General features: G+C 47.6%; 1 protein-coding gene across 6 annotated transcripts in view; it reads left to right on the forward strand.

Moving 5' to 3' along the window:
* The window catches only part of Dpp6 (dipeptidyl peptidase like 6), an 863,175-nt gene that overhangs the window by 796,791 nt on the left and 46,353 nt on the right, over positions 1-20,031 (forward strand). For all 6 annotated transcript variants that reach the window (XM_004860345.4, XM_004860347.4, XM_004860344.4 and 3 more), the window contains exons 13-16: positions 821-928; positions 2,701-2,792; positions 3,641-3,688; positions 5,282-5,400. In XM_004860345.4, coding sequence (XP_004860402.2) covers positions 821-928; positions 2,701-2,792; positions 3,641-3,688; positions 5,282-5,400 — 367 coding nt within the window. The remainder of the gene's footprint in view (positions 1-820; positions 929-2,700; positions 2,793-3,640; positions 3,689-5,281; positions 5,401-20,031) is intronic.

The raw sequence follows: 20,031 nt of genomic DNA on the forward strand, positions 1-20,031 counted from the left end.
CCTGCCCTGGGCCGCTGGAGCCTGGGAACCTGACTGTCCTGGCTTTGGGGAGCCAGGCAGAGGTGGTACAGTGCTACCTCCTCTGCCCGTAAACCCAGCCTGAGTCTGGGGCCCCAGCAAGACCGGGAATGCTGGTTCTGGTTCCAGACAACAGTGACTGTGTGGGCTCCAGCTGCAGGCTTGTCCAGTGCCAACTTAGGTTGAGCTTCCCCCATGCTAGTGTAGCTGTAGACAAGCTCCTCCTCTTTCCTCTTGTCTACATTTTACGATCTATGGATGTCGCCCCTTCTTTTCCCCTTGTCTTCTTGATGAGCTATTCAGTGCAAAATGGATTATGTTAAAGAAAAGAACAAAGTCAAGATTGAAAGAAGAGAATTTATTCTGTAGACAAAATCATGTTTGTGATTGTTCAGGGTTATGTTCCTCCTGGCTGGTCACAAAGACCACTGCAGAACGTTGGGGTGCAGCCTGGGTTTGTGGCCAGTGTTGCCTTGGGGAGCGCGTGGTTTTCGAGGTGAGTGTGAGGGTGCGCACTCGTCCCCCCTCCCGCTGGTGCTTCAGAGACTAAGGGACCCTCTTTTGTCTGCCTCTGCCTGTGCTGTGGCCTCTTAATTCCCTATTGTTCCTCTTTTTTTAGAAAACTGGAAGTTTGATTCATGCTCCCTAAGGAGAGAAAAGATCTACACAGTGTCCTTCTCCCCACTGCTTTTCTCCCTAGAAATTATGGAGAAAATGAACTCAGGGTGCACAGTGTCCTGCTCACCCTCTCCAGAATAACCTGGAGCACCGTGTTGATTCAGCTTCTTGTCTTTGTCTGCAGAATGAAGAGCCCGTGTTCTCCAAGGATGGCCGAAAGTTTTTCTTCGTCAGAGCGATCCCACAGGGGGGACGAGGAAAATTCTATCACATCACAGTGTCATCGTCCCAGGTGAATCCTGAAGTTTGTGTCTGTTGGAGCAGCTCTCACAACTGAGCATGCATGCCCTTTCCAGGATTCCATGGACACCCAGAAGTGACACTTTCAGTGGATCCAAGGGTGTACAAGAGCTGTAGAGCCATCAGATCCAAGGGCAGAGATTCCCAGCAGGGCAGGTTCTGCTCAAGAACTTTAGCATGAGAAAGGGCATATCTGGCACCAGCAGAGGGTCCTGGGCTTATGGCCGGGTACAGCCAGGACTTTGGATGACCTTCTTTACCTTGGGCCCTGCCCTTGAGGAGGCCATCTAATGCCCTCCCGTCGTCCCTGGGGCCAGAGGCAGCTGTGGCATTATGATGAGGCGGCTGCACTCACCGAGCGCCTGACTTCAGGGCCTGATGGTTATCACTGAGCATCACTGAGCCAGGACATCAGCGATTAGCAGGCATAGACTCAGACCCCAAAGTGGGCTTCATAGTGACCACAGTCCCTGCCCTTAGGGGATCAGAGAGGTGCTGCTGGCGCTAAACTTCACAAATTGCCTGAGATGGCAGGTGCACAAGTGGATATAAACTTGTGGCTTCTCCATGTTGCAAACCCCATCCTCCCTTGGGTTCATTTTGAAATCATTTAAAGTTATTTGAGGTCAGGAAAGGTGAATAGGAAAAAGATCCATCAAAATAGTCTATGGCTTTGAAGTAGGGGGCTTGTGTTTATGACATGGCCCAAAAACCAATTCCAAAAGAAAAATCCCAAAAACACCCATGTAAGAGCAGCTGGGAGGGAGTAAGGGAGACTCACAGCTTCTCAGAGAAAAAGAGTCTCATTTTCCAGCCACTTAGCCACATGACCTGTAGACAACTTGCAAACTGTCTTCATCTGTTTACCTTTCTGGTCTTCATTCTCTAGCTCCACATTCCTTCATTTTCTCATTTGGGATCATTTGAAATAAGAGGTTTTTAAAATTAGATGTTTTTATTCAATTTCTAAATTCATTCAGATGATCAGCATTACTGAACCCCTATCCACAACCAGCAGGAAGCCGGCCCCACCCCACCCACAGTGCCCACTCCTGCCCTGGGCCTTGGCTTCTGAGCCCAGGAGCCCTTGGGAACCCAGCGACTATCACCCCCAAGTCCACATCCACCCCTCAGCTCCTTGCCCACACCCCGCTCCCAGTCTGTGGTCCCAGGCTGTTGGCCACCAGCCCTTCTTCACCTATGTTAATCTCCATCTGCTTGGGCACCTTCCCTGGGGTGCCTGTTGTCCAGAAATCTGCCAACAGCTGCACCTCATGCCCCAAGTCACTACTGGAAATGCCTCTCTCCCATGACATTTCATAGCTCTGATGGTGGAGCTTGGCTCTTCGAAGCTCGTGGGAAAAGTGCGTGCCAATCACACACCAGTTGTGATACCACCCCACCCAGCCTTGGCAAGGACCACAGAGTGCAAAGCAGACTGCCCGTCTTCCCTCCTCTATGCCTGTGCTGTCTTCTTGCCCAATCTCATGCACCCATACCCTCTCCTCTCCCTCCTCCCTCCTGGGCCTGGAGTCACAGAGAAGAAGGCACATGCCACATAGCAGCATTCAAACCCAAGGTACTTGTGGTGCAGTTGGAGGGCCTGGGATGGGTACCAGACACAAGCAACAGAGTCGTGGGCCACAGTACTCCTGTTGCCAAGTGCAGAGGGGGCTGGATGGGCGTCAGGGTGACATGAAGTTACCTGTTATGGATGTGGCAGCCTGGTCCTCATCAGCTCCTGACTCCCTCTCTGTGTTTCAGCCCAACAGCAGCAATGACAACATCCAGTCCATCACCTCTGGGGACTGGGACGTGACCAAGATCCTGTCCTACGATGAGAAGCTCAATAAGATGTGAGTGAGAATGGGCTGTGTCCTGGGGCCCCATCTTCCCGACCAGCAGGACCCATCTGCACTTTCTGCTCACCTGTGCTCCTAGACTGGGCAGCAATCACAGCCCACCAGCTGTCCAGGCATACATGTCCATCTCAATAGCCCAGCCTCCAACACTGCTGGGCACAGAGTGAAGCTTGCCCCAGCCCTGTGAGGTGACACCTGTCAGCCAGGTGGCAGTGTTGCATGGATCTTCCCTGAGTCTCTGCTGTCCTCTGCTCAATGCCGGGTGCATTGCAAGATTATCTCACTTTATATCTACACAGGGTGGGCTCCTTGCTTTTCCATTTTCAAATGAAATACCCCAGAGTCAGAGCAGCTAAGTCCTGAATAACCCAGGTTATTCAGACTGGACTCAGCAGAGATAGGATTGAGCTGAGACGTTAGGAGTCCAGACCTGAACACAGCACCCCAAAGCTGCTTTGTTCCCATTCACACAAGGGCAGCATCTGTGTCTCAGTGAAGTCAGCCAGTGAGTGTTTACTGGACCAGGCTTCGTGCCTGGACACAGAGGAAGTGTTTGAGACCTTTGACCTCCAGATGGTCACTGATCTAGGGAAGACACTCCCACATCCAAATGCAGGTGCCCGTCACCCCTTCTTCACCCCGCAACAGGACCCAAGCTCCAAGGCAAGTCCAGGGTAGGAGGCACCTGGGGCTGAAGAGTCTGCACTGGCCTTACCTTCCCTGACTGCAGGTGTGGCTGGGTACCTGGTGTCAACAGGGAATCGGGGCCTCACTAGAACACTGGAGGGTGGTACCTGGCATGCAATGGGCAGCTAACCTGTGCACCTTCACCATCTCTGCAGCTACTTCCTGAGCACGGAGGACCTGCCGCAGAGACGCCAGCTGTACAGGTAGCTCAGACTCTCGCACATGGGCCTCCCCCACCCCACCCCAGGCACCAAGGCTTGTGGGATAGGATTGCACCTCTCAGCACGCAGAGGGGCCAGAGGCTATTACACCGGGAGAGAAGCCAGCATATCTGAGACATCATTTAATTTCCCTGCTTTTGTTGGATGAAGGGCCTCTCTGTGTTTCTTCTCTAGATAGTGGGCGGGTGTCTACAGTCTTTCCTTGTGCTGTATTCAAGTGTGAACTTGGAAGGTCACTCTCAGCAGGTGTTTAGGGGACAGCAATCTGGTTTGGAGCTGGGGGCTGAAAGGGCAGCTACTGTGCTGTCCCAGCCTGTTGCACACTTGCTGTACAACTTTGCACAAGTTCCATGACCTTAAAGCAGGCTGAGGATGGATAGAGGCACCTAGATCTTGGAGAGAACTAGACCTGAGGTCTTTCTTGGCATAGAATTCTGTTACCTGTCCCAGAGTCGAGAAGGGCCCTGGGTGCTTCCTGCCAGGACGCCAGACAGAAGAGGGACCCTGGAGTGCCTCCGGGATGCTTCCCAGCAGGGGACTGCTGCTGAGTGTGCACAGCTAATCAAGAGGGCGTCATACAGTACAGACCAGGGAATTTGAGGCTACCGCCTGAAAGTCTGCATGGAGCCATTGCCTGTCAGCCCCTGTCCTTCATGGAAATGCAGAGGAGCCCAAGTGCAGGGCCATCTCCCCTCCATCCCCTGGGCTCCCGGCCGAGAGTGAGAAGCTTCCCATAGGGTGCAGGTTGGAGAGAAAGCCCTGGCGAGTGCCTGTGATCACAGTCTTGCACATCTGCTAGGATCACTGAAATCCAGCCAGCAGTTTATGCAGAGAGAAGGCGGCCGGCCTGCTTGGCCTGTGTGTAGCACAAAGCACCAGTTGCGGCCTTATGTTGCCCATTAAATATCTCTGCAAAGATGGGTTCCACACTGGAATCTTCAGTTACAGTGGCCTCTTCCAGAGCCGAGGTGCAGCTGAGAGCTTCTCCCAAGATACAGGCACCTCTGTTTTTCAGCCTGTGGACACTCAGGACTTTTCATGTGACACTAGGCTTGACCAGGGCAGCCCCACCCAGCTCCATGCACAGGAAACAGCACCGCCTGCACCTCTCACCATCCATTGGGAGAGTCGGGTTTTGAAGAGGCCAAGGTCAGCCCAACTGCGGCCCCTGGGGCTCTGCCCTTTGTGAAACCTCCTCATCTTCTCAAATTGCCCATTGTCCGTTCAGAGCACTGCATTCAGGGCTGCAAAGCACTATGTAGCAGTACCAAGCTACAGCACCCTCTCTCACACACAGAGCTGAGCCGTAGGTGTGCAGGTAGAAATCACCTCGGGAGCAAAGGTGCTGAGAACTCCAAGATGGGAGGGAGGCTCGGGTGGTGGTATGGACCTGGGTGTCTCAGGTACCCCAGAAAGGAGATGGGCAGGAGTGAGGCCCAGGGAAGGCAGCAGCAGGGGCCTGCAGGGACCCCTGTAGAAGAGACATCCCTCAGCTTGAGTACCCAGCTGGAGTCCTGGCCTTGACCACAGACTAGGCACCCACTGCCCTGGTTCACGCGGGTCCTTGTCTTCCAGTGCCAACACAGTGGGCAACTTCAACAGGCAGTGCCTGTCCTGTGACCTGGTGGAGAGCTGCACCTACTTCAGTGCCTCCTTCAGCCACAGCACTGACTTCTTCCTGCTGCAGTGTGAAGGTGAGTGGCTGCAGCCCGTGCTCACGGCTGCTGCAGGTGGGTACTGGGGTGTGCAAGGACACAGTGAGAAGGGGTGGCTGCATAGGAGCACGGCTCATGGTGGAACAGATGCAGGTCCCAATGCCATGGCTCCTGGGTGGGAGTGCTGTGCACCCACTCGCTCATCTTCAGAAGGCTGTGACTTTCAGGCACCCAAGCCCATGTCCTAGTCTCCATAAGCTAGTTGCGGTGTCTCACACATCAACAAATCTAGGTCATCTAGAAAAGTAATAAAACAATTTCAGAGATCCATTTTTCAAACATAAAAGTTTGCAGTTATACAAGAAATCTCAGAAAAATGTGTACCTGTGATCCATCTCCTTGATAATTTATCCCAAACATGTGCATGTCTCATCACACCAATCAGAGTACACAGAAGAGTCGTCCAAAGTGAGAATGATAGGGGACTGCTGAGTAAGGATTGGATGCACCTGGGTTAGAATCTGGACTCTGCCACTTAAGGCCTTTGGGACCTTGGGCACATTGGTTCATCTTGCTGGACACTCAATGTCCTCATCAGGCACTGGTGGTGACTGCCCCATGAGGTCATTCAGAGGATGAATTAAACGAATGCCTGTAAGGTATTTACTGTGCACTGGAGGCACAGTAAGTGCCTGGTAAATTTAACTAATTTATCATTAGGGTCCTAACTGTTATTGGATTAGTAATCAGTTAAGTACTTCTTGACATCCACTTTCTACAGACTCGGTGCAAAATTGAGACTGAGGTGAGAGATGGCAAATTCCATGAAATTAATAACTGGAGTCCTTTGTATGAACTCCAAATCGACAAGTGCATTCTTACACCCCACTGAGCCGGGTTGGAGTCCCTTGTGCACTCACTAGCAGGTTAGCAAGTTCCAGGCATGACCACAGGCACCAGAGCCACAGGACATTAGACCATCCACCTATAGATGTGGAGAGATGCGTAGTGGCCTCAGGAGTGCACATACCCAGAGTTCCTCTACGGCTGGCTCTTGCCAAATGCTACTCGATAACCACATTTCCTTGGGTTTCCTTAGCCCTTGCTTGCTCCTGTCTGTGACTCCCCTGACCCTCTGTCAGTGTGCTGTGCTCCCAGGTATCTGTGTACATCCTGCCCCTGGGAAACAAAGTCAATGGAGGAAACATACACCGTGGTGCTAGTGTGTCATGTTACTCCTGCCTGAGCCACAGTCATCACAGAGCAGGGAATGAGGCAGGGATGAAGCATGGGACTAGGAGACCAACTTTATTGGACATAAGGCCAAGTCCAGGCTCCATGAGATTTAAAGACATGGCAGATGGGCTGGTAGGTGTCATGGTGGTCCCGAGGGACGGAGTGGTGGTGTCATGGAAGTCATGAAGGGTTGATTGGTGATATCTGCCAACCACACAAGTGGGGAGGAGGTAGCAGCTACATGTCGTTCATCTGTCACATTTGGTGCAATCCCTTGAGAATAATGAATACTAACTGATGAAGCTTCACATTCCATACTGTCTGAGATGGGACCTATCTGGGTGCTAAGCTGCATCCTAAAATTCACCTCATAACGCTGATTAGAATAAGGCAGATTTTTTTTTTTTTTACGGGGACTAAACTAAAGCATTGTGGTCAGCTGAAACAAAAACAACAGCATGTTGTGAAAAGACACACACGGTGACTGCTGCTCAAAAGAGTGGAAGTGGCCACTCCAGAGATTCTCCTGCAGGAAGCCCACGTTTGGGCTGCCACCTGGTAGGCACCTCTGATTGTCACACAGCTTTTACATCGTACCAGAAGAATTGCCAGGTTCCTTCACCATGGTCCAGGGACATCATGGATTGGACCTGGCGTGTTCCTGAAAAGCCTACATGTTGAAGGCTTAATCACCTGCCCGTGGTGCTTTGGGGAGTGGTTGAACCTTTTCAGGCAGGGCCTGGGTAAAGGAAGTTAAGTCATTGGGGTGCGTCTTAGAAGGGGTGTTACGACTCCTCCCCAAGCTCCTTTCTCATTCTCCTCCACTTCCAGGCCACCCTAAATGAGCAGCTTTTCTCTCCCATGCTCTTTCACCCTGATGTTTCCGCTTTACCACCAACCCCAGTACCAATGGCGCCAAGTGACCAGGAGCCAAAATCAACCATTCCTCCTTATCAATTGGTTTTCACAGCAGAGGAAATCTGCCTAACAGAAAGATTAATACTAGTCATACGCCTCAGTGTCCCAACCAACAGTTTTTCCAGTGCATCCTTTTACATTCTGCCCCAATGTAGGACTTGTTAACAACTCATACCTAACTGTAAGTGAGTATCCCCAGAACTAGAAAAATAATAAATAACATGCACCCCATTGATAAAGCCATATCATTAACTTCAACCCTGAAGGATAAATCAGTCCACAGCAGCAAATTTGAAAATGAATGGTTTGGTTCTACAGCCACCTAGTCTTCCAGACATCACTTACACTGAGTTTCTAAGACATTATTAACCTCAGCTGCCCTTTGTAATTTTGAATTTGTCCAAGTGAATGTTTAAAACCAAGCATGTGGCTCCTTGGAGCATTGCTGGTGTGTTTGTGAGTAGGAACATCTGTTCTATCTCTCAGACATTTGGAGTGATTCCCTATGAGGCTCCCTGTACCAAGAATAGGCTGTGTCACTAGTGTAAGTTTCATGAATATTTTGGAAGATGTCAATGTCTTCAGTAAGAGCAGCCAGGATTCAAGCATCCCACTGGCAGGAGCCATACTGCCCAGTGACATACGAGTAGATGTCTCCATGGAAAAGAAATTTCCCAGCATCCTACTGGCACCTACCCTGGGCACCCTACCCTGAGGGTCCTACCCAGGATCCTCAGTCCTGTCAATAATGCGTCCAGAATCTGCCCACTCCCTTCCTTCCAGTGGCCCTATCCCTGAGTCACAAAAGCCTGCATGTTATATATAGGTCACCCTGCCCTGGCGAGCTCCTGCCAGATAGTTCACTTTGCTCCTATCTGGAAATCACCAGGTCCTACTTCTTAAAGCATATTTCTATCCAAAACAGCTTTCCAAGCACAACCATTTCTTGATAGAAGAAATACAAAAAATAAATAGTACCTGTGGGCTACCAGGAAAAGGTAACAGCAGAGCAGAACACTGAAGAATTTTGAAAACTGAATATAAATGGATCACATGGAAATGAAAGCTAAAGACAAGGCTGTGTTACTCAGTTGGCAGAAAGCATGATTATTAAATGGAGTGTCTGCCATCCTCAGGATTCTGAGCCCTGGAGCTCACATCGGAGGAGTCTCTGGGCCATGGGGGCACTGGCATAGGGCACTCAGTCCTGCTGTCCCAGCTGTCCCACTAGTGCCCCATACCAGAGGAGATGGTCTTGAGATGTCGGAGAGGACCGTGGGCCAGAGCTGGAGGGAAGCTGTGCTGCCAATAGCCACAAGCACTTAGGGACAGCCGACTCTGCCCAAGGTCTTGGTGTCAGGATCTGCAGGGGGCTGGGCATTCCTACCCCAGCCCCTCTCCTAGATGCACAATTCCAACCAAGAACCGCAATGTGCACAGAAAACATGGTCAAGAGGCCTCAGATGAAGCCAGAAAAGAGATCCGCGAATGAGCATTGTAGATCCCCTCTGCCCGCTGCAGCAAGGCTGACCACAGATAGCCCCAGAGATCCCAGAGGGTGCGATTCTATGACTTAAGGGCAGGCTTCTGTGAAAAAGAAGACAACTGGCTGCAAAATTATTTTTAAAAGTTCAAAAGGAGAACTGGATCGGTAAGGTGGACATGTGCCTGCCCCCAGGAAGCCCATGGGCACTGCTTGGCATGTAGCAATAAAGACCTGGCCATTATTGTTACTTCTCCTCCCTTCACTCTCTAAAGTGTTCTTGTTTAGACAAAATTATAACCAGAGCAGCACCAAAGAAAAACAGTTGATGGATTTCCCAGAATGCCATACAATTGGACCAAAAGAAAAATCCAGAGAAGACTTGGGGAACTGTGGATAAGAGACCCAAGAAATGCATTGTGGAGAGATTGGGGAAAAATAAAGTAAAACACAATGGCAAAAGCTCTCCTGGATTTTGAGTCATTAGAGAGGAAGTATCTATTTAATATAATTATAAAAATTAAAAACTTGGGGGAAAATCTAAAGTTAGATATCTCCTAACGAAATTTAACAGTCTCAAGGTTTAAAGTTGCATAAAAGTACAAGCAGAAAAATAAAAACATGATCTCTTTCCCTTTTCTTTCTTTCATCTTTTCTTTTCTTGTTCTAAATATTCCAAATGCTATCAGACTTTTTGGCTTCAAAACAACAGCCTAGCATTTGTTATTGGTTGATTTCTTGATAGCAGCCATTCTTTCTGGCGTGAGGTGGAATCTCAGTGTTATTTTCATCTGCATCTCTCAAATGACCAGTGATGTTGAACATTTTTTCTTATGTTTATTTGCTGCTTTTACTTCTTTGTCAGAGAAATGTCTGTTCATTTCAGATGCCCATTTTTGGATTGGGTCTTTGAATTTGGGGGGTCTGATCTTTTTCGGTTCTTTATATATTCTAGATAGTAGTCCTTTGTCTGAGGTACAGCTGCTAAAAATTTTTTCCCACATTATAGGTTGTCTCTTCACTGTGCTGGTGGTTTCTCTTGCAGTGAAGAAGCTTTTTAATAAGATGAGATCCCAGTTGTTGATTCTTTGTGCTAGTTCCCATGATACTGGGATTTTGTTCATAACGTCTTCACCTATGCCAATGTCTTCAAGAGTTCTACCTAACTTATCTTCCAGCAAATTTAATGTTTCTGTTTTAATGTTTAGATCTTTAATCCACTTTGATCTTACTTTAGTGCATGGTGCCAGGTATGGGTTTAGTTTTAATCTTTGACAGGTTGAAATCCAGTTTTTCCAGCACCATTTATTAAATAGGCTATCTTTCCTCCGATGAGGATGGTTGGCTCCTTTGTCAAAGATGAGGTGGCTGAGTATGTCTAGAGTTGTTTCTGCATCTTCTAATCTATTCCATTGATCCTTGGGTCTGTTTCTTTGCCCATACCATGCTGTTTTTATCACAGTAGCTTTGTAGTATAGTTTCAAGTTAGGGATTTGCTACCCCCTGCCATGTCTCTGTTGCTTAGAATTGCTTTTGCTATTCTAGGTCTCTTCTGGTTCCAAATGAATTTTTGGATTGTTTTCTCTAGTTCTGTGAAGTATATTGTTGGAATTTCAATCAGCATTTCATTAAATCTATATAGTAGTTTTGGAAGTATGGCCATTTTCACTATATTGGTTCTTCCTATCCAGGAGCAAGGGATGTCTTTCTATTTTCTTATATCTTCTTCAATCTCTTTTGGTGGTGGGTGGGAGAAAGGAACACTTCTCCATTGTTGGTGGGAGTGCAGACTGATGCAACCACTGTGAAAATCAGTGTGGAGATACCTCAAAGAACTAGGACTAGAGGTCCCATTTGACCCAGCTATTCCCCTGCTGAGTATCTTCCCAAAAGAATTAAAAGAATCATACCACAGCAATATATGTGCACCCATGTTTATAGCGGCACAGTTTGTAATAGCTAAAGCTTGGAAACAGCCCAGATGCCCATCAGCTGGAAGCTGGATAGAGAAGATGTGGTTTTTTTATAAAATGGAGTACTATTCAGCCATAAAGAACAAGAAACTCGAGACATTTATACCTAAATGAATGCATATTGAGGTCATACTCTTAAGTGAAATAAATAGGACACACACGTGTAAATACCGAATAGTTTCTCTAGTGTGAGAAACTGGAAGTGTAAATAAGGATTAAGATGATTAAAATGAATAATTGATAATTTGAAATAGGAAGAAAAGGTCCAAAGGGTTAGAGGGAGTAGGGGGGGAGGAAAAATTATGAGAAAAGAAAAAAATGGAAACAAAGTCTATGTAAATAGGGAAGGGTGGAGGGGATGAAGGGGCGCACAGGGAATGGGGAAAAAATAAGAACCAAGATACATCATGTACAGGTACAGGCACCCAATGATAAATGTAAATGTACTGTATACCTAAAATGTACCAATGAAAGAATTTAAGAAGAAAAAAAAAAAAAAACAGCCCAGAAATAATGAAACCAGGTCTGGTAAATGCTGTTGGTAGAATTTGATTTTTAACTGTTGGCCCTGAACCCACTAAGTTCTTGTTCCTGAAATGGACACAAAACAGAATTTGGAGACATTCAGTTAGATAAAACTTACCATTGAACCAGTGGGGACAATAAGATCACTTTGGTAGATACAAAATGTGTAAATTATACATTAGGAAATGTGGGTAAAAGTTAAACCCTTTATTAATCAGCTTCAACATTTGTGAAGTTCAGACTGAATTTTCACAGAACCATGGCAATGCTTCTGCTGAAGGCCATTGCTGGAAGAAATGTCTCCCCTTCCTGAGATGTTCTTCCAATGCTTTTAAAACTAGGGTCCCTTCTCGACCTTTCAATGTCTTATGTGACTCCCAAGATACAGCCCTTTGCTCCTTCCTGATCACCCCCTCTCTCTTCTTCCTTGGGCGCTGAGGCACTTCCTGCCTGTTCACAGTGGACTCAGCACTGGGCCCCACTGCTTATCTGCAGAGCTGGGTTCCGCTGTAGCCACCTGACCCTAAACACTCTGCTCATGTGGACCTGGTCAACGATGTTCTGTGTGCATGGCACAGCATCCATGGAAAAGAAACAATGGAAGCAAGGCTGAGAGACACCCAGGGAAGGGAAGAAAGCTAAGATCAAGGTCACACTCTCATAACACTTGTTGGTTTGGGGCACAGCAGTTGTATAGCTTCAAAAACAGGAGAGGTGCACATTTAAGTGAGAATATAAGGACACTGATTCCACGCCTACCCCTGGGAGATTTGTATGCTAGTGATGGATCCCTATAAAGCCATTGGTCAAAAGGGACTTGAGGAGGAGCTCACCTCATATGTGACAAACATAAACTCTTAGCAATTACGGAAATGGGAGCAACAGATCATCCTAGAAATGGGCAGTGACCCCAAACCTGTACCATCTGTCCCTAACTTGGTGTGTGCATTTGATAAGGGTGTGATGCCCACAAAGACAAATGAAGATTTTTATGGATAGAAAAGGTGTCTAGTACCTGCTGAGGAAAGGAGTAAGGGTTAGCTTAGTGCTAGAGAAAGTCACTGTCTTCCTAAACCAATCTTTCTCTTCTAGAAATGAAGTTAGATGTCTATTCTTGGTCAATACCCCATATTTTAAAAATACTCCCCAAAAATATTAGATGTTGATATTTCCCTTTATAATCCTGATTCCTTGGACCAGGGTCCTCGTTACCTTCTTGATGTCATCACTGAACTGATGCTTGGTGGTCACTGTTTCAAGTCTGGTTTTGGAGATCACAGATGGCTGGGTTCAGCAGTCACTAGTTGATGGCTGGAGTTCCAGTGTCACTATGGGATGGCTGGCATTTGGTAGTCACTATTGAATGACTGGCATTTGGTGGTCATATTGGATGGCTGGTGTGCTCTGCCATTATTTGATGGACTAACAAAGACTCACAGGAGGAGGCTGTCCACATCTCCACCACTCCTGACGATGAGGAGAAAAGTTGTGCAATGCAATGAGTCATAGCAGCTAACTTCTCTGCTGACACCCAACAACAACAAAGCAAAGTAGAAGATGAAGAGGGAAGCTTCAAAAATGAATTCTAAAAATGACCTAAACTCCTGAGGAAGTTCTTTCCTCAGACTTGGGGTCAAGGGGGGTCAGCAGCTCTTCTTTGTAGAAATGAGTGGGATCATGAATGTGCTTACAGTGGTCATACTTAAAGCAAACTAAGCCAAGACATCTGCTCCAACGTTAAAACTGCTTTCACTTCCATTGAATTTGTTCTCCCAGAGAAAGTATTAGATAATGTCAGACAGCTGTTGAATGGTAATTCAGTACTCTAAGCACATTTTGAAAGCCACTTATTCTGTAGCTCATAGCAGTTAAGTTCCCACAACATGAGACAAAATGGACATGAATAGAGAGAACCCATGATCACAGAGTCAAAGCGACCTATTAGATATCATTTTTAGCCTATAATTTAAGCTACAGTGACAAGGGTTTTAAGTTTCTATTACTTGTTTCTGCATAGAATGGTAATGTATACTATTTTTAATCAGCTATTACAGGGATATAAAAGCCACAGTGAAATCCACCCCCTCTCAGGCACACTAAGACATCTGATGGATGTTGAAATGCTAAATAATCAGCTCTTCCTCATCCTTGTCTTCATTTGTTTCTTTTCCCTCCCTCCCCTTCTCTCTCTCTTCTCCTCTTTTTCCTTTCCTCCTCACCCTCCTTTTCCTCTCCTCTTCCTTCACCTCCCCTCCCTCTGTTCCCTGCCTCCCCCCCATTCAGTACTAACACCTTCAGCTGGTCCAGGACAGAGCAGGCATCTGCCCAGAAGGGCAGTCCATCATGGGGTGGCTGAGCTATGCGGGTGACAAGGACATCCACCCACTTCTGGGGGCACCTGGTATGGGGCTCAGAGTCCAAGCATAACAAGGAAAGTTTCTGGGGGTCATGGGTGGCAAGTAGTGGCAGGTGTGATGGAACATTTTTTGACATTCAGGGAATGGGTCCCATGAGAACCCAGCGTCTCCCTGTTGGCGATGAACGATAGAAGGCAGGAAGACGGGACAGCAGCCTGGACCCCTTGCTGGTGTCAGCTGGGCCCCAGGCAGAAGTGCACTTGCACCCCTTGTTTTCGGTGCCACATGGAGCTCCTAGCTGGCCTTGGTGCTGGGGTGTCCCTGGGACAGTCAGTAAGGGCCAGGCAGGAGGTGAGACGCATGGCAGTCCTGCACAGTAGTGTCACCTTCCGGGATTTGGTGGCACTGCCTGCTATGGGCTTGTGGAGATGGCTTTGTTTGTAGGAAACACACAGGCCATGCTTGGAGAAGACGGCATTGGCCCTCAGCCAGCCTCAGATCTTCATAACTCTTCACACCGGACTTGCGATTCTCCTCTAAGTTTGAAAGTTCCATGAAATCTTTTTTAAATTGTGTAAATTTTTTAAAAATATGTACTGTATGCCCAAAGAAGTCACCCAGAGGATGGTACTCTCCCCGTCTCATGGGCCATGACTGTCAGCAAATGACAAAATCTTACTGTATAAACAAGCTTATTCTATGTATTTTATTTAAGTTTCTTTAAAAAATTTTTCTTAAAAAAATGAGAATTAGGTAGAAAAGTCTTTGCCTCAGTTATTCTCTCCACTTGAGTTTTTGTCTTCTCTGGTAGATTCTAGTGGGATGTGTTTAACACCTGGTCAGATAAAATGGGGACATGTCCTCACAATTGATCTGTGGTGCCTCTTGACCCACTGTGGGGTTACATCCTGTGAGACCCAATGGAAACTGAAAATATCATCAGTCAAAAATTCATTTAGGTGGTCATGGTGGAGTATGCCTGTAATCCCAGCACTCAGCAGGAGGCCATGGCAGGAGGATTGCCAAAAATTCAAGAGCAGCCTGGACTGCATAACAAGACCCTGTCTCAAAGAAAGAAAAAAAAAAGGAAGGAAGGAAGGAAAGAAAGAAGGAAAGAAAGAAAGAAAAGGAAAATACATTTAATACCTGAACCCACCAAGCATCCTAGCTCAGCAAAACCATGCACCAAAGAGTGTCACTGGCTGACCCTCGTGGTGGCAAGCAGGCAGGGAGCTGTGGCCACCGCTACCCTGCAACACACCAGAGGATCAGCTTGCACACAACTAGCCCAGGAAGAGATCAACATTCAAACTACAGTTTCTACTGAATGCTTATTGCCTTTGTGCCTCCATAAGATCAGAAAAGCATAAGTCAAACTATCGAAGGCAAGGACTGCCTGCATGTATTTTATGAACATGATTATGCTAAATTATTGTAATTTATGGAGAAAAATCTAAAAATGTTTCCCCTAGGCCCTTTGATGTATTCAGATGTCTGTATACCTCTATTCAACCCTCTTCCAGATAAATAGGTTACAAATACCTGTTTTAAAATGATCATAAATCCTAAACTTGTGCCATACTGACATTTCAATTTTACAGTCAACTCAGTAGCCCATGCATTAAATTTTTCAACCTTTTCAATTATTTACCTTGTCCTAAATGTCAAATACTCTCACCACTTTACAGGCCATGATACTACCAATAGTGCACATAATCATGTTTGTAAATGCCTAATCATTATCTACACCTGTGTGCCTACTGCTAAAGGTGTGCAGTATGCTGGCCACATGCCATGCAGTGAGGACTGGAAGTCCCCAACAGGAAAGAACTGGGCTGCAGTGGGAAGCTGAGCTCACCAGCCACAGCCTCCTGACCATCTGCCAATCATGGCATCCCCTGGGTCCACTGGGTGACCAATGGCACACAAAAATGTGCTTGGCTTACGGTTCCAGAAGCTGGCACCTGCAGGAGCAAGGGGACTTGGCCTCCAGCATATCTTTGCTGCATCCTCCATGGCAGAAGATGACACATGGGGAGAGAGTGAAGAGAGGAAAAACTCGCTTCTGCAGCACCTCCTGTACAAGGACCCCAGCACCTCAGACAGGGCCCCCCCCCCAGTGCTGTCATGTGGGCATCTGAGTTCCAGCGTTCGGACTTGGGGGTACACTCTCAGACCCCAGCATTATGTGGGTGCTCAAGTGCTGCCAAGTCTCCCTTGGGTGGAGCAGTAATGAATTCTGAACCCCTATTCCCCCTGACCCATCACTGTGGATGGCAGGGATGTCTCCAGCACACACTCTCAAAGCCATCACGAGAGTTCTTCAAAGAACTTCTAGGACAACCTCAGGAATGACTGAGACCCCAACTCAGCCACAGAAGACCAAGTCTTGGGTGTCAAAGGGACTGGCGCACAGCTTTGCAGGAGTGAGGATCGGCAGCTGCACCCCCTGGGGCCAGGCCTGTTTGTTCTGCCTGCCATGAAGTGGCACCGACACCACTGTCCCTGCTAAGAGGCCACACTCTGTGCTTATTGTGCTCTCCATGCAGCTGGGGTTCACAGGGCCTCTGTGGCTCACCTGGGCCCCCTTGTCACCTTCTTTCAGCCTTAGACCAACAGTGGCCTTGCCATTCACCCCCTCTCTGGCTCCCTGCTGGACTCTGGAGTCCCTTTAGCCAGCCTGGCAAAGGATGATCAGAGTGTGGCAGACGACCCCTTGGCTCTCCTGAGGCTCCCAGGAGTTGGGATGCCTCAGGCACCTCATTTAAGAACACTTTGGGAGCCACAGTGAACTCTGGTTACAGTGGGTACATGGGAGGTCTCCATGATCCCCTGAGAATCTCCAGCTGCTCAGGCCCGCCTAGGCTAACCCTTAGTATTTGCTGGGCAGATGTCTCCCCTGACCCTCTTCCTCCCCCATCCTTCCTTTGTGATGTGGCCTGGGAACTTCAGATTGTGTGTTAGCCACAGGCATGCAAGGCTTGGGGATTGGGCAGCTCTCAAGGGTGTATTAGCAGCACATTTGCCTAAGACTTGGGGACTTCTGGGGAAGCCATGCAGAAGGGCATCTAGACTACTGCTGTGCCAGTGACACAGTGGCCAGCTCTGGTCCACAGGTGTCATTTGGATTCAGTCTCCCTGCCTGGAATCACGTAGCCCAGAAAGACTCAAAGGTGGAGGAACTTCCAGCAAAATCTACAAAAGAGCCATCACTTGGAAACTAGGGTGCAGGAGTCCCACTCCTGGTTTGGTCCAGGCACAGTGTCCAGTGCAAGGGCAGATGGAGCCTTGGTTTCAGGAAACAGAAGTGCATTTTCTCACTGTGGAGGATCCACCACAACACCACTAGGGTGTTGTGGGCATTAGCAGCTCCAGCACAACAAGCGAAGAGGGTCAGCACAGTGCTGGAAAAGCTGATTTGGGTGCCAGCTACAGGAGCAGCTAAGTACATCATAGCAACTCACCTCTGTGTGAAGACATCAGATGCCCCAGCTCGGGTGCAAGGAGGGGAAACAGCCAGGCACCATGGTGCTAGGAAAGGAGCTTGCAGATATCCATGAAGCACCTGTGGACACTCTCCAGATGGCAGTCAGGTGCACAGGCCACTCCATCCACGGATGGCTTTGCTTTTCAGCACCTCGGCCAGAGGGAGGCGTCCGATGGAAGCTTCCCAGCACACGTGTGCAGCACGCCTTGCTCTTTAGCAGTAGCAAATCCTCACCCTGGTCAGCTCCTGGCTGTAGCAGTGGTGACCCTGACCTCACAACAGCTAGGAGCAGCCTCTGGGCATAGCCTCCATGCCCCAACACAACAGTAATGATGTGACCTTGCTTATGCTCCAGATTAGTAGTGATCTTTTGCTTCACTTTCAGCATGTAGTTTCTCAGAGACAAAGAGAGAGATCCCTGCTCCAGATCCATCTTAATTTTCACCACCTCTAAAGTTCTCTGAAGCCAGTCTTAGAGGCCAGATACCTGGCTTCATGTTCATGCTTCCTCGTGTTCTTTGATCTGCCCTGGCTGAAGTCACTGCCTACATGTATCCCACTACACACATTCCCACATTTTAACAGCACCTTACACACGTGTGCTGTGGCACACTCAGAGAGAGTGCTATGAGCATTCTCATCCTCCTGCAGGAGAACCCAGCGTTCTGACACCCAGTTTTCATCTCTCATGGACTTCCTCCACTTTGAGATCAGTCATGATGTGGTTTGGTAGAGGAGCTGGACACTCACTTCCGGGTTGCCTGAGGGTCACCCACCCATTCCCAGCATGGCTGTAGTTACAAGACCTCTTCAGGACCCTAGTCTACCCTCCACAAGCAGGTCCCATCATCCCTGCTGTGAGCATGGCTCTCCAACATGTTCACAAGCTGCTCTCCCTGGTCCTTCCCTCCTGCCTTGGACAAAGGACCATAGAACCCTCCATCTCCAAAGAAAAGTCTTGATGCAGGACAAATTAGGACCAGTCCTTGGCCATCTGCCACCTAGTGCTCCCTGGCCACTTTCTATCAGAGCTTTTCATACAGACGCAGTCAAGACACTCACACGGTCTTGATGGGGAGCCAGCTGCTTTCTCCAACCACAGATACCACCATGACATGGTGCAAAGTCTCACTAATCCAGGGGCTATGAGGACTGGGTAGAAATTCAAAAAGGAGGAAAAAAATCCCTTTCTTGTAAAAACAAAACTGGAAAAAGAAGATGCCAAAGAGATGCTAATTCTGCTTGAGGAAACTCCTTCACATCCTCTTTGCCATCTGTGCAGATGTCTAGAGTGGCTTTTTCTCTCACTTCAGCAAGGAGCAACTTCAGCTGATAGTCCTTAAGCCATTGCTTCTTTTTTTCAAAACCAAAGTCTTGAAATTAGACTTCTCCCAAACTCAGATGTGTCTTTCCCTGGTTAGTATGAGTGTGTGAGTGTGTCGAATATCTTTTTGTTTTTACCAATTCCCCCACAATGAATGTATTTATCATGTATCATAAACATATACTAATAAAAAAGGGAATATTCTTAGAAGTCTTGGTAATTTTTAAATTTCTAAATTTTGAAAATATAAGTCATGAACATATAATTCATAATTTTTGAGAATTATAAATTATGGACATTCATAATTTTATTTACCTAGAACCTGTGCCTTTTTCAAAGTTAAGCATATTCTTGTAAGTTTTATAATTTTTGTCACTAACGGATTAGAAATATTTTTCCATTTCCATTTTTACATGCTTTATTTTTTAAGCAAAGTTATTCACTTTTGCATGTCTCTGTCTCAGTCCCCATTCCAAACCGTCGTATTAATCTTTTTATCTACAGTGCCAAGTTTTCTAAGTGTATAATTGTATCATCAATACAAAGGGATGTCTTTCCAATGTTTACATCTATTATTTTATTTTATCTTATTATTCCATTTCCTAGAACTGCCAGAACTATTAAATAAAGGTATTGAAATCAGGCACCTTCATCGATGTCCTCACTTTAATTATGAAGTCTTGCCACTTTGCCACTTAGGATAGTGTTGCCTTTTGCTAAGTAGTTTTATCATTGTACTTAAGTGGTTTTCTTCCTGGGCTATTTCATTTAATCTTCACCTGGGGAGTCATTCACCTTAGAAAGGTTTACCTTTCAATGACAAGCAGCTTCTGGTGACTGGGAGTGGCTGCTGTGCCTCCCCCAACCCGAGGAAGTGGATCAGCCCCGAGTTTCCGCTCCTTGTTTGTCGTCCCACGAGCTCCTGTGCCTTCAGTTAAAGAGAACACACGGGAACGAGGCTGGACAGCCTGCTCGCTGGAGACGCTGGCATTTCTTTGCAGTCACCCAAAAGCTCCTGTCTCTTCCTTATCACAAGTTAATTCCACATGAAAATCTACTTCAAGACCTTGCAAAGTGAATGCAGCCAGCCTTCCGGAAAAAGCAGAAACCTGCCAGGTGTCTTTCTCGTCGTTCTTCCGAGGCCAGGGCGCCTTCACCGGCTTCCACGTTCTCCCGCACAGGTCGCCGCCTTTTCTCACTCATCCACCCAGCTCATTACTGAGCGGCTGCTGCGTGCCAGGCAAGGAGAGGGGCTCTGGGGGCAAAAGAATGAGGCTGCGTCTCCGCCTTGGAGGGACTCGTTGTGGACAGGGGAGAAGGAACCTGGGAGGACTGCCGTTCGGTGTGGTGACAGACAGACACGCACA

Source organism: Heterocephalus glaber, unplaced genomic scaffold (genome assembly GCF_053883595.1).
Source record: "Heterocephalus glaber isolate CG9 unplaced genomic scaffold, H.glaber_assembly_v1.0 deba00000818, whole genome shotgun sequence".
NCBI classification, from domain to species: Eukaryota; Metazoa; Chordata; class Mammalia; order Rodentia; family Bathyergidae; genus Heterocephalus; species Heterocephalus glaber.